Source organism: Mustela nigripes, chromosome 13 (assembly GCF_022355385.1).
Source record: "Mustela nigripes isolate SB6536 chromosome 13, MUSNIG.SB6536, whole genome shotgun sequence".
In the NCBI taxonomy this organism is placed as follows: domain Eukaryota; kingdom Metazoa; phylum Chordata; class Mammalia; order Carnivora; family Mustelidae; genus Mustela; species Mustela nigripes.
This window is the reverse complement of record NC_081569.1, coordinates 109,683,612-109,698,487: the sequence shown is the minus strand read 5'-3', so window position 1 is coordinate 109,698,487 and position 14,876 is coordinate 109,683,612. Positions and strand designations below refer to the sequence as shown.

Here is a 14,876-nt window from a genome sequence, read left to right as displayed (position 1 = left end):
GGGCGGTGCCCGTTCCCACACATGACAAAATGCTCCCCGGTACTAGACATCTTCCTGAGTGGGGAATGTGATGAAAACATACAGGGCCAGGAGGGGCATGGGCTCGGAGCCGGAGGCCCGGCTCTGAATTACGTGATGCTGGGAAAGGGCTCCCTCTCCTACGGGGTACTGGGACCAGCACCTCATGCAGAATGCCACTTGGGGAGAATTAAAAGAGAAGGTGCGCTATCAACACAGACAGGTACAGGTGAGGACTCCTGGGCTTAGGAATCCAATGCTGGGTCAAGAACAAGATAAGACAGATGTCACAGGACCCCTGTCCACAGGCCTCTCTGGAGCACCTCCGCTAGAGGCCACCACTCTGTTGCACACCTGTGATCTGGCTGCTGGGCTCCACCCCCGTTTCTCTATCGCTCATCCCTATCAACCGCCACGCAGGCTGCTACAAAAAAAAAAAATATGACCGGAACACGAGCTACATGATGGGCAGGTCTTGTAACTGGAATTTGTTTCTTTGTCATGTAAGATGAGACAAGAAACCAGAGAATGGCCACAGGGGTTCAGTGAAATACCGAAGGAGGTAAAGGACATGGTAGTGTTTGGCACTTAAACGTCCCCTGTTTCTGTCATGTGAGAAGACCTACCACACACATGCACACACACACACACACACACACACACACACACACACAACTCTCCCACGGCTCTCTGGACTCCTGACCTCTTCGCCTAGATTGGCAGTCTTGGAGTGGCAGGTGGTCACCGTGGCATGGTTCCACAGAAGCAAGTCATGCATGGGGGCACCGACTATCTTACTGCGCCCGACCACGACCGCGTGCCTTCCAGCGATCTGCACCCCTGAAAGAAGACCAGGCTGAGTCAGAGCATTGGCAGAAGCTGCCCTCTTCACATGCCACCAAAATGGGAAAATGCAGAACAAGCGCACAAAAACGGGTTCTTAGCATCAAACAGAAATCTTCCTAAAAACATCCCTTCCTTGGTAATAATACTCTCAACTCTAGGATTTCAGTGACAAGTTGGGACTTGTACTGTGTCCTTCTTGCTGTGGGTTTTCGGGAGCAGCCGAAGCCAAGATCCATTCATTGAGTCATAGGGAGTGGGAAGAAAACCTACACGCAAAGTAAAAAGAAATCCTGACATACGGCTAAATGGCCATATGGAAGAAAACAGTAGATTTACTTACGTGGGAAAAATAGTTATAACAAATAGGGGGCATGTGATGGGCTGGAGGGAAGCAAAGGCAATTAGATGAGGATCAGTAAGTCTTTCCAGCTCTGCTTAGTTTATTTATGCTGTTCCTCATCCGCATTTCTCCTCTGGCATAGGGCCTGAGCCACAGGGCTATTTGCAGGGAAGTGATAAAGGGGAACTTTAAATGTAGCAGAAAGATTTCTTTTGTTTACTCAGCATCCATTCTTCGGGCACTCTCACAATGTCCTTTTCAGGACTGACATATTCAATTTTTTTTTTTTTTTTTAAATTTATTTGACAGAGAGAGATCACAGGTAGGTAGAGAGGCTGGCAGAGAGAGAGAGAGAGAGAGAGAGCAGGCTCCCCGCCGAGCAGAGAGCCTGATGTGGGACTCGATCCCAGGACCCTGAGATCATGACCCGAGCCGAAGGCAGCGGCTTAAACCACTGAGCCACCCAGGCGCCCTGACATATTCAATTTAAGAGATGGTTTGGGGTGCTCACCCACATTTCTGCCCCTGACCTATGAGGCACTAGGCTGGAACTTCTCTGGGCCATCAAGGAGAGCCCAAGGAGCCATCACACAGAAACAAGCAGGGATAAGATCCTGAAAGCCTGAGCCCCTCTACCCAGTCCAGCTGAAGTGAATTCTTGCTTAAGGCGGGTTGTGTTTATTTTTATTTTTTAAAGATTTATATATTCATGTGGGGTGTGTGTGTGTGTGTGTGTGTGTGTGTGTGTGAGAGAGAGAGAGAGAGCATGAGCAGGGGGAGGGACAAAGGGAGAGGGAGAAAATCCCAAGCAGACCCCACGCTGAGCATGGAGCCCAACACAGTGCTTGAACCATGACCCTGAGACCATGAGCCAAGCAGAAACCAAGAGTTGGACACTCAACTGCCTGAGCCACCCAAGCACCCCAAGGTGGGTTGCGTTTAAACTGTGCTTCTTATATAACATTAATTTATTTTAAAAAGGTAAGCTTCTACATAATGTTAACATGATGAACGCCTAGAAGTAAAGCCCTTAAAGTGTGAAGTGTTCAAAAGGTACCTTACTCTACACGTCTCAGGATTCAGCAAAGAACTTGAAGCTGCATTAGGGGAAACAGCTTCACTATTAATAAAAGTGGGAAGCCTACAGCTGCTGTGGCTCAGGGGATTTGTTTCTATCAAGTTGTAATACAGTTTGCTAAATATGCTGGAGTATAAATTTAGTTGTAGGACTGAACGGTAATAACTGTCCCCAGGCTGATAGCCTGACCTTTTCTTCCAACCACAGAAAACTTTCATTTACATTGGCCAACACTTTCCACTTAAAACTTCTGATCCACTTCCTTTAAATAGGACACATTTCCTTGTAAAAAATAACCTCTGCAAAAAGTGTTCATGATGAAATTAAAATACCAAGATGTTGACTAGGTAATGGGGTAGCATGGCCAACTGTTCAAGAGATCTGTTTCCAGCCATCTGTCGAGTCCTCAAACTATCATGACGACTCAGGGCCCACTTGGGGGGTTGGGACTTTCCCTTTTGTCTGAATTCTTTTTATTTGATAAGTTATTTTTTCATAAAAAATAAATTTCTTTGAACTCAAATAACTCTGAGTTCAAATCTTGCCCCTGCTACCTGTTGGACAAGTTATGCATCTCTCTGAGACTGTTTTCTCAAGCTGTTGCGCAGTAACAGAACCTAGTTCATACAGCTGTTGAGAAAACTGAGAATTTAGGTAAAGCTCCCAATTGACAGGTCCTTGAGCCAATCAAGTCCCGTTATTTAGGGCCCACAGGGTACCTCCTCCATGCCTCCATGTGTCAAGAACAAGCCCAAGAAATGGTGCTTTGTTTTCATTCATTTGTCTTTACCTGTCTCCTTGATGAGTTCCAAGCATCCTTTAGGCGTACAAGGGATGAAACAGTCATTTAGGTCACCTCTAGCAAGTTTTCCAGCACTGATGCTAGTTAACCTAAGTCAATGAAAGCAGTAAAGGGGGAAAAGAAAGTAAGTAGATGTCTCTGCTTTTTAGATGCACATATGGTTTGTTCCCGAAACTGAAATGTACTTGGAATTGTGCAACGTGACACGGAGAGCCAAGGCTCACTCACCCATCCACATCCTTTTCGGGTACAATCGCATTGACCACCGCTTCAGTGTTAATGGGGTTCTCTGAATCTAAAGGCAGCTGAACTATGAAACCATGTACAGTGAGGTCTTCATTCAGTGACGTAACGTACTTCAGCACCTAAAAGTAGTACCGCATACCATTTGTATGTTAGAAACCAAATAGATGGAGAAACACTTTTCAGTCGCTCCATCTTCCCCCCAGGAAGCTCCCCTTGAGCCTGAGAGCAACTCTAACACCAGATGTAATCTTCAGGGTCTGGTAAGAAATTCATCAAAAGGGCTAATAAGAACTTCAACAGTAATACCCATGTCACTCACGCCAATCAGGAGTTCTGTGAAGACAGGAATGTTCCATCACGCATGTTTACCATACAGTAGTGGTGAAGGAATATTTGAAATGTGGCTAGCTAGCACAACCAAGGAACTGAATTCTGCATTTCATTTTAATGACATGGACCCTGGAGGCTAGTAGCTACCCCACTGGACGGCACAGACGCAGGACATTTTCGTGACCTCAGAAAGTTCTTTTCCTCACCTGCTCCTTCACTGTTACTCTCTCCACCCTCCGGGAACCGCAGTTCCAACTTTATTCGCTGATGATCTGTTTGGCCTATTCTTGACCACCACAGAAATGAAATGCGTATTGGTTTTTAAAAGGCAAACAGCTACAGGCCCAGGATCAGTTTTTAACGAACACTGCAGGGGATCTGAAGCACACGACACCGTGCAAGCAGGCATGGAGTACAAAGCCGCCATACCCTAGGACGGCACCATTTACTCCGCAGGTGTTTGCAAAGATATTCTGGAGGCAGAGTCAGTCTGTGAAGGAAGAAATTCCTCGAGGTCCTTCCTGTGGCCAGTGTACCAACCCCTAAAATTCCGCTAACCCCAAATCCGGAGAGGATCCAGTACTTTAGCTGCCCTCTTATCAATCTGTTGCTCACCTCAGATTCTGTGGCCGTTCTTGGTAACTTAATGTGTGTGGCTTTGATCCCAATCTGCAAAAACGGACATTTAAAACAGGTAAGTGGCAAGAGAACGTGAGGCACAGGCCCAGTTCTTTCAACCACGATGACTGAATCAAATCTGGGGCCCTTAGTCCCCATTTCAGCCTCGTACGTTCTGAAGAACCAGTCTTTCGTTTTGACCCATTCACCCTTTACTTGCTCACTGTCACCACTGCACTCAAGCAATTTCCAGTCCACCGTCTCTGCTTTTTGGGAAGTCTAGGGATCACTGATTAGAGACATCCAAGTGCAAACCAGAGACTGCAGCTTAAGTCTGCATTTCTATCTTGCAAAACTGAGACACTCAGGTCTGGGCAGTGACAGTTTTACAAGGAGTGGTGCAAAGGGCAAGGTGTCACCCACTAGAGCTGGGGTAGGGGTGACGGCTGTTCCGGGCTTTACCTCTTCAGCAGCCTTCAGCTTCACATTTATATAAAGATTAGAATCATCTCTGTCGCCAACCTAGAATAATAAATACATGCAAATCAGATGATCAAAGAAAGGCAAAGTGTACAGAAAAGCTTCTGAAATTTTAGTTTTGATAAAAGGAGTGTTTAATCATGAGACTCCTGTTGCAGAGAACTTTACAGGAGAATGGAGAATGTTGGGGCAGGATGGAGACAGCAACATAGGTGGTGTTACCAATCCCTCCCCAAACATGACCCGCCCAAATGCCACTGAAGAAAAGCCACAAGAAAAACAAACAAACAAACAAAAAACTAGGGGACATCTGCATCTGCCTTGGAAACTGAGCGCAGATGCCACAGGCCTTCCAGAAACACGCGGAATTTGTCGACCTTTGAGCTGACATACCCGAACAGAGCACAGAGGGCTGAACTGTCATCAGGCAAGAAAAACACCATGGCCGTGGGAGCCCGGAAAACCCAAAGGGTATATTCTGCACCCCCCCTCCCCAGGGGCAGTGGAAAGTTCTCTTGCCCAGCTACACAGAGAAGAGAAACCAGCTGGGGTGGAACTAATTCTAGCTTACACAGAAGAGACACCTCTGCAAGGCAAAGGGCAGTCCGTGGCCCTCAAGGCAGAGAGGAAGGCGTGGCGTCCACTGAACCAGTATGCCTCGTCTCACTATGGCGTTCCCCCCGTTTCTTTCATCATGAACATATATTTATAATTTTTGGTATGTAACCATCAATCTGTAAAACTTTATTTTACAGGTATTTTTCCATGTTCCAGTGACGGACATAAATTTCATTTCTGCTAAAACTGCAGAGGGGAAAAACAGCAGGCCCACTGATACAACAGACAACCAATGCATGACTCCTCTTAACAGGACAACCACAGAGAAAGAGCTGGCCTTAGGAACAGAGTATTTCCAGTCCTTGTCACAGTTGCTGCTGTCAGTGGAGCCTCTCCTGAAGGTCACAGAACCCCACCTTGCACTGACCTTCAGCTGTCCTTTGTACAGATAGTTCTCAGTTTTGCTTGTGCTCATCTGAATTTCATGTCGGAAGAACCCACCGAGGGAAATTTTATTTTTTGTGGGTTACATGCAGCTCTGTGCATTAGCTGCTTCCTGTGGGGGAAATCACTAGAATTTTGGAGCCTCTCATGTTTGTTCCTTGGCCATTTCCTACATGTGCTCCTTGCTGGTACCACCCAGCCCTCTGGGATTCAGTTATCACATTTGAGAAACCCTGGAATTCTTAGATCTGAGTGGAAAAGGAGGTGGTTTCCCATACAACAGTATTGTTCTTCACACTTACGTTAATATTTATAACTATAATGAGTTATCTAAACTTAACTCTGAGATTAAATGGTTTGACTGCTCACCTCTGGTCTGTTTTAAACCACAACTTCTCTGTTCTATAGTTTATCTTCCTACATTCCCCCAGGTAGCTGAAATGCAACCTGAAGTCACTTTCCCAGAAAAGGTATGTGGGTTTTTTTTTTTTTTTTTGAGTCTATGCTATCTGGAAATATCTTTCTGCTGTTTTTGCCCTTGACAGGATTCACTTGGCTGAATCTGGAGTCACAACATTCTCCTTCAGAGATGCTATCTTCGGCATCTGGTGTGACAGAAGAGAAGTCTCAAGTCTGTTGTTGTGGTTCTTTTATAGGTAACTTGTTTTCTGGCTACAGGTTTCTAAAAGAATTTTTCTAAAACTCCAAAACCAGGGGTACCTGGCTGGCTCAGCTGGTGGAGCATGCAATTCTTGATCTTGGGGTTGTAAATCTGAGCCCCACATTGGGTGCAGAGATTATTTAAAAACAGAATCTTAAACAAACAAACAAACAAACAAACAAAAAACCCAACAACAAAACCATAAATTTCAAAGCTGCCACCAGTTTTAAGAAAGAAAATGTAGGGCGCCTGGGTGGCTCAGTTGGTTAAGCGACTGCCTTTGGCTCAGGTCATGATCCCAGCGTCCTGGGATCGAGTCCCACATCGGGCTCCCTGCTCCTTGGAGTCTGCTTCTCCCTCTGACTTTCTCCCCTCTCATGCTCTCTCTCACTGTCTCTCTCTCAAATAAATAAATAAAATCTTAAAAAAAGAAAGAAAGAAAATGTTAACAGTTATAAACATGTATCAAAGTTTTATTATAATCCTAACGCAAAGGAAAAGACCTCTCAAAAGCCAACCCAAAGGCTCTCAGTATGGACATTTTATTTTTAAATTTTTTTTTTTAATTTTAAAAATTTACTTGAGAGAGAGAGAAAGAGAGAGACCACAGAAGAAGCAGACTCCGCACTGAGCAGAGAACCCGACGCAGGGCTTGATCTCAGGACCCGGAGATCATGACCTGAGCCAAAGGCAGACGCTTAACCGACTGAGCCACCCAGGTACTGCAGTTCGGACATTTTGGAGCTGAAAATGGTTATGCAATCATTGACAGCCTAGGGACTAGATGCAGAAAGAATGTTTAGTTGAGAACAGTAGATTCTTGACTGACAGTCAAGTGAGTAGGTGGAAGACTGGTTTCTGAGAACAAATCTTAATCCTATCAATTTATCAAGAAAATCACTGAAACATTTTATCAGTAATGCTAATTTCTTCCTCTAAAAAGGTGAATTGCATTAGTCTAAAAAGGGCCTATCCCTGAACAAGTTAGGGACTTTTTTTTTTTTAAAGACAGAGGGAGGGGGAGAAGAAGAATCTTTTTTTTTTTTTAAGATTTTATTTATTTATTTGACAGAGATCATAAGTAGGCAGAGAGAGAGGAGGAAGCAGGATCCCTGCTGAACAGAGAGCCTGATGCGGGGCTCAATCCCAGGACCCTGAGATCATGACCTGAGCCAAAGGCAGTGGCTTTAACCGACTGAGCCACCCAGGCGCCCCTACAAACCATTTCTGTACAGGGTCAGAGTACATATTTTCGCTTTTGGGGGCCATATACTCTCTCATATATTCTTCTGCTTCATTCTTACCCTTTCCAACCTGGGTAGCATTTGGATATGGACCACAATTTACTTATCCCTGGCTTTTTTGTTGTTTGTTTGTTTGTTTTTAATCTTATTTATTTTATTCTGAGAGAAAGAGAGTGAGTGAGTATGAGCAGGGAAAGGGAGAGAGGCAGGAGGAAGGGACAGACCCTGTACATATGGTCATCCGTTCTGTAAAGGACAGGGTGGGTGTGGTTACATGGATTATGACCAGTCCTTCAGTTGTAGCTGAAAGACAGACAGGAAGTGTCCAGATCAGAAGCCTAAAACCTGTGAGCAGGTGACTATAGTTGCCCCAGAGGGTGGGAGAAATAGAAACTGAAAGGAGCAAAGAGATTCCCAGAGTTTATGAGAGGCAAAACCAACAGCATGATATTTCCCTACATCTAAGGGACTGAAGGAGAGAAATCCTAAAGAGAAGGGCTTGGCTTTCTGGTTGAGTGTGTGGGAAGATGGGTGTCAGTCACCAGCAGGGAGAAAACAAGAGGTCTGAGAAAGCAGGGATGTGTAGGCCTTGCATCATGGAAAGATGTTGACTCTGGTGCTAAAGTGCAAGATTACAATATTCTACCACTGTTTTATTGGCAAGGACACAGAAGACAAGCTGCAGAACAGTGTTTATGTAATGAAAACACTTGCAATCAACAAATTTAAAATACAAGTTTGGAAGTCAATCTTATAAACAGGAAAAAAATATCGTAATATTGCTAAAATTGGAATTTTAAAAAATCCTTTCTGAAACCTTCTGAAGGCTTTACAGAAATAAAGTTCTTGCCTACCACATTTACTCTTTCTACAACAAACGATTCTCAAGAATAAACCAAGAAATAACTGGTCTGCCAGATGTACCACGTGAACACCCACTAAATACCCCTTCGATTCTCATTAATTTGCAAAAAAAGGAAAAAACCCACTACAGCAGAGAACACACCAGGCAGAACCACAGGCCTTTGTGCTTTTCTTCTCAGCTAAGGCCTCTTAGATAATGAACAGCAATGGGGGAAAATATTTAAGAACTATTCACTCCGATATTCTCGATGAACACAGTACAGAAACTCAGCAAGGGATTAAACTGATAGCACGTAGACACACAGAAATGTGAAGTGAGGAAACAGGCGTCTCTGAAGGGCATTTCAAGTGAAAGTTGTCAGTCTCCTGTCATCCAAATCAACCCTTCAAATGTGCATCTGTCCATCTGTTCATACGAGAGACATTTGTTGAATGCCTCCTACAGGATGAATCAGGTGCTCGGGAAGAAACCCTGGAAAGGGGCCTAAACCAGGAAGGATTCTCCCAGGCAGCTGAAGAACTAGGTGAGCTTACTTAGGGAAAGAACAGGTGGAAAAGAGGCTGGGGCATTCAAATGGTCTGGGTATCAGGAAAATGAGGAATAGTAAGCAACGGAGATTAGAGAAGGAAGGGAAATGAGAGATGTCCTAAAAACCGAGTCTAGAATTCAGAAGAAACCCAGGTTTAGAAGCTACTGACCTAGAGCTGGTACTGAGAGCCAAGTTAAACTGCCAGATTTGGGGCAGTGGTTCCCAAAGCGTGGTTCAAACACTCTGGGGCGGGGTGGGACTCCAAGACCCCTTCAGAAGCTCTGTGAGTGCCAGACTGCTTTATCATGATACTACGACATCATCTGCCTTTTTCACTGTAGGACTGACATCTGTATTGACAATGCATAGGTTAACAGTGGGTAAGACTGCCAGGGACACAGCAGAAAACAAGGCAGTGGCACCAAACTATACTAGTCACACCCCACACACTAGTGAAAACAGATGCCAATTTCACTTGGAAGTGCTCTCTCGATGGGGGCACCTGGGTGACTCGATGTGGGGTTCCCTGCTCAACGGGGAGTCTGCTTCTCCCTCTCCCTCTGCCCCTTTGTGCTAATGCTCTCTCTCTCTTTCTGGCTCTTGCTCTCACTCTCTCTCAAATAAATAAATAAAATCTTTTTAAAAAAAAAGTGCTCTTGGGGCACTTGGGTGGCTCAGTGGGTTAAGCTTCTGCCTTCAGCTCAGGTCATGGTCTCAGGGTCCTGGGATCCAGCCCCGCATCGGGCTCTCTGCTCGGCAGGGAGCCTGCTTCCCCTTCTCTCTCTGCCTACCTCTCTGCCTACTCGTGATCTCTTTCTCTCTGTCAAATAAATAAATAAAATCTTGAAAAAAAGTGCTCTTGATGAAGCAGTAAAAATTATTCATTTTATGAAACCTGAGCCCTTGTGTACATGTCTTTTTAATACCCTGTGTCGAGAACTGGGAAGCATTCGTGAAGCACTTCCATCCCACACAGAGGGTTGTCACCAGGAAAAGCCCGAGTTTTTTGCCCTCACCAGCAAAACTGTTGCATTTTTAAACAGAACACTATCTTTATTTGAAAAAACCGACAAACCGTGATTATTCACGCTTGCGTATTGGCAAATATTTTCTCAAAACTGGACAAAGTGAGCCCACTACTTCAAGGAAAACAGCTAACAGTATTTGCTGCCAATGGTAAAATCTGTGCTATCGAGTGAAAATCAAAAAATTTTTTATCCACTCCTGGGAGCTTGATAAACTTCTCAGTAATTTTTTCTGATGAGTTTGTTGGCAATATTAACGCTTGTGACTTTCTTTTCTTTTCTTTTTTTTAAGATTTTTATTTATTTATTTGATAGAGAGAGATCACAAGTAGGCAGAGAGGCAGGTAGAGAGAGAGGAGGAAGCAGGCTCCCCGCTGAGCAGAGAGCCCGATGCGGGACTAGATCCCAGGACTCTGAGATCATGACCTGAGCCGAAGGCAGAGGCTTAAACCACTGAGCCACCAAGGCGCCCCTGTGACTTTCTTTATATTGCATAATGAAATGCGTTAACATTTGGAAGGGCTGCATAATTCAGTGAACCATGATTTTCCAAATGAGAGATGAAGGAGTAAACAAACCAAGCTGGGTAAAGAGCCCTTCAAACTGCAACAGAATACAACAGATATTGATGTAACCGAGGAGGAACGTTCACCTGCACACTTTCCGATTCCACACTGCGACTAACCTGTAAAAACTTTTACAGGGTCCTGTTGTAGTAACAAAGAAAAACAGCCACACTGAGGCGCCTGGGTGGCTCAGTGGTTTGGGCTGCTGCCTTCGGCTCAGGTCATGATCTCAGGGTCCTGGTATCGAGCCCCGCATCGGGCTCTCTGCTTCACAGGAAGCCTGCTTCCCTCTTTCTCTCTCTCTCTCTCTGCCTGCCTCTCTGCCTACTTGTGATCTCTGTCTGTCAAATAAATAAATAAAATCTTTAAAAAAAAAAAAAGAAACCAGCCACACTTCTCCGGGAAGACAACTGAAAACACCCTTCCCTTTTACAAATATACATTTATAGGAAACCAGATTTTCTTCATTTATTTCACTCAAGCCAGCATGTGACAAAAGGCTTAAGGCAGCAGCAGACGGGAATCCAGCTGTCTTCTATTTAGCCAGATAATAATAAAAAAATTTTGCGTTTTTGCAAAAATGCAAACTAATGTTCCTCTTCTCACTAAATTTTGTTTTTCAAAAGTCATTTTTTTTCTCCTAAGAATGTTACTTATGCTAACATGTAATAAACTTACTACCGGCATTTTAAAATGTATAAATATTTAAAAACTTATCTTAATTCCAAATACAGTAAATATCAATGGGTAAATCCATATAAACAAAAGCTCTTTAAGGTCTTAAATTCTGAAAAGTGTAAGCAGTGCTGAGACCAAAGGGCAAGAGACACTGTACTAGGGAAAAGGAGCCCAGACAGAAGAGCAGACGGCCAGGACACACTGACATCTACAAGCTGAGCTGAAGAAGGGTGGTCTAAAAAGAGAGGATGAGGTTTTGCAGAAAACCAATAAAACAAAAGGACAGTTGTGGTACTGAGAGGTCTGGAGAGGAAGATTTTAGTGGAAATAACACGATCACAATACCTGTAAAATGGCCAGGCCTGGTGTAAAACCAGGAACTTGCTCCTTCATCTGAGAGACTTGGTTCTTCAGTCTCTCCCTTATTTGCCTAGAGGAAAAGGAAAGGTTGGAATTAACATCAAAGGTTTCAAGCACAAGTAAGCCATGTGGATTATTACATGCATTTCTCTCTTAAATTCAAAACACCTTCACTGAAGAGACATTATGTGGTACATTCTCCAGGACTCAAGCAGACACAGGTCTTTTCTAACTCCTGATGACACTGACTGGGCTACGAGGTATGGGGAATTATTAATTTAAAACATTTTAGTTATCAGAAAAGACAATTATTATATGAACTCACTCATATGTAGAATTTAAGAAACAAGGCAGAGGATCACAGGGTAAGAGAGGGAAAAATTAAAGACGACAAAACCAGAGAGGGAGACAGACTGTAAGAGACTCCTAATCATAGGAAACAAACTGAGGGTTGCTGGAGGGGAGGGGGGGGGAAGGATGGGGTAACTGGGTGATGGATAGTGGGGCCAGTATGTGTTGCAATGAGCACTGGGTATCATATAAGACTGATGAATCACAGACTTGTAGCCCTGAAACAAATAATACATTACATGTTAATTAACTGAATTTATATATAAAAAAACCATTTTAGTTGATGGCATTCAAAATCACACCGTGAACAAACAGAAACTTGAACCAGTACTTCTGGAAGGCTGCCAATCCTCATTCTTTTTCAGCATTTCCTCTCTCCAGGTGCCATATGAAAAAACTTTGCAGGGAAGAACTAGATCTCACACCCGCTCAACTTTCCCCGGTAAGATGATCACAGTGCATTCACATAAGACTGAATCATAACCAATGAATCCCACTCCAAAGACAGTATGAACTTAAAAACTATATCCTAATTAGCAAAAGAATTTTCCTCACAAAAGAATTTAATGCAAGGTAAAAAGTATAACCTCTCATGAAACAATATGAAATTTCTCAATAATACAACAGGACAGCAAGTACATTCAATCACTCCCATAAGTAAACATTCAAAATAGTCCAACTTTGCCCAGTCACGAACTTGAACAGGCTCTGTCTCTGTTGAAGGAGCCCTTTTGTCATTTGCCTTTCTTCATCTTAACCATCTCTGACATAGAACTATATAAGAACATTAGCAAACATCTCTTCCCTCTTTCTAAGGTGGTTACTTCCAGATCCAGTTCCAAACCACTGACATAAATAGGCACAAATAGATTATTTGGATTAGCCTCGTCAACGTTAAGAATGTTGAATGATACAAGAAGTCATACTTAAAGAGTTAAAAACTGTATTTCTAGCTAGAGACCTTATTTTTAAAAATCAATTGCATCAATTATCCTATGCAATAATACAGTTCAAAAGGATGAATAGACTGTTGGGAGTTTCTTTCACTGGAATTTGACCTGAACAGAGGCCACAGTTCTGCTCTGACACAAGAGAACAGGAAATACTGGAGCCGCCATGTTATCACCGGCCTGCCACTGAAAGGGCCCAGCAGTCCTAGTCTTGGCTGCTTCCCTGGGTGACTGGACAGAGTGCTGGGCTACTCCCGGCTGAACTGGGAACAGACTGTAAGGGGAACGGTGAGAATCAGGGACACAAGCAAGAAGTTATTCAAACTGCAAAGGTCTAGACATAGGTTCCTATGGGCTCTCCTTTAACCCTCGCAACCCAAACAAAATTCGCTGGGCGGGGAGGCAGGTTTGGGGAATAACCATCTCTAGGCAGAATGTAAGACAGTAATAAGGAAGAGCAGCAGTAACGGCTCCATACAGGTATCCCCTGCTTTTCAACATTTCAGATTTCTCCACTTCACTTTTCAGAAACGAATCCAGAGGATTTTTGAGCTTTTTAAAAAAGATTTTATTTGGGCGCCTGGGTGGCTCAGTGGGTTAAGCCACTGCCTTCGGCTCAGGTCATGATCTCAGGGTCCTGGGATCGAGTCCCACATCGGGCTCTCTGTTCAGCAGGGAGCCTGCTTCCTCCCCTCTCTCTCTCTGTCAAATAAATAAATAAAATCTTAAAAAAAAAAAAAAAAGATTTTATTTAAGAGAGTGTAAATGAGAGAGTGAGCAAGCACAAGTGGGAGTGGGAGGGAGGGGCAGAGGAAGGGGAGAAGCAGACTCCCCACTGAGTTGGGAGCCCAACATGGGGCTTGATCCTGGGACTCCAGGATTGTGACCTGAGCTGAAGGCAGCCACTAAACAACTGAGCCACCACCCAGGTGTCCCCAGAGGATATTCACTTTTATGAAAAAAGGGAAAAAACAAAAATGGCATTCAGTTATTTGTTCTGCAGCAAGCCCTTATAGAGGCACTACTTGACTCCTTCCTGGGGAACTCAGCAACTCAGCCTCGAGCCCCTATAGCTCTGAACTGTGTCCGTGAGCATCTGTGCTTTACCTTGATTTATTTTGTGCATCTATTTAGTGAGATGTATCTTAAGATATCGGAAAAGCCCAAGAGAGTTTTTTTTTTTGAGTCTGGAAATGCTCAAAAACTTTCCGTATGAGCTAATGGTAACAAATTCTTCGCTTTGTGCCACTTTGGTGTGTGAAAGTTTTCATTGGAATGCTGTACTTTCAAACTGTCAGGGTAATCTGTATCTGAGATTCTCAGTAATGTTGGAAACCAAGGGAAGAGAGGGTTTCCTTATCCCAAAGATGCCGAAACGGGCTCTGGGCAGTCCTGGGGCTTTCTGTGAGCCAACGGGAGAGGAAAACAGCAAGTGCAAAGGCCCTGAGTGGATAAATGAGGTCCAAGGAGAAGCAGTAACCAAATGAGACAGACCGAGGCAGCCTGTCTTTTATTGTATATGTGATGGGAAGCCTGAGAGGACTTGAAACAGGGTTGACATGATAGGACTTAGGATTTCTAAAGGATTATTCTTGGTTGCTGACATGATAGGACTTAACATTTCTGAAGGATTACTCCTGGCTGAATTGGGAAGAGAGGATCAGGAGAAAGGTGAGAATCAGGAACACCAACAAGAAGTTATTCAAATTGCAAAAATCCAGGCCGGAGGTGATGGTGGCTTGGACTATTGTATGGTATGCTGGCAAGAAGTGGTTGGATTCCAGATGTATTAACATGAAGCACAGAGAAAATGCCAGGGCTGCAGAGGACTCTGAGATTGGGGGGGGGGGGGTTGGTGTAAAATAGAGTGGGAAGAACTGACCACCA

The 14,876-nt window shown here is 44.0% G+C and overlaps 1 protein-coding gene across 1 annotated transcript in view; it reads right to left on the bottom strand.

Annotated features, from left to right (window-relative positions):
* The window catches only part of MTHFD1 (methylenetetrahydrofolate dehydrogenase, cyclohydrolase and formyltetrahydrofolate synthetase 1), a gene marked incomplete at its 5' end in the record, with an annotated part of 59,929 nt that overhangs the window by 32,467 nt on the left and 12,586 nt on the right, over window positions 1-14,876 (bottom strand). Inside the window, 6 exons of the mRNA XM_059372152.1 lie at window positions 722-858; window positions 3,073-3,173; window positions 3,313-3,449; window positions 4,276-4,329; window positions 4,741-4,800; window positions 11,674-11,758. Coding sequence (XP_059228135.1) covers window positions 722-858; window positions 3,073-3,173; window positions 3,313-3,449; window positions 4,276-4,329; window positions 4,741-4,800; window positions 11,674-11,758 — 574 coding nt within the window. The remainder of the gene's footprint in view (window positions 1-721; window positions 859-3,072; window positions 3,174-3,312; window positions 3,450-4,275; window positions 4,330-4,740; window positions 4,801-11,673; window positions 11,759-14,876) is intronic.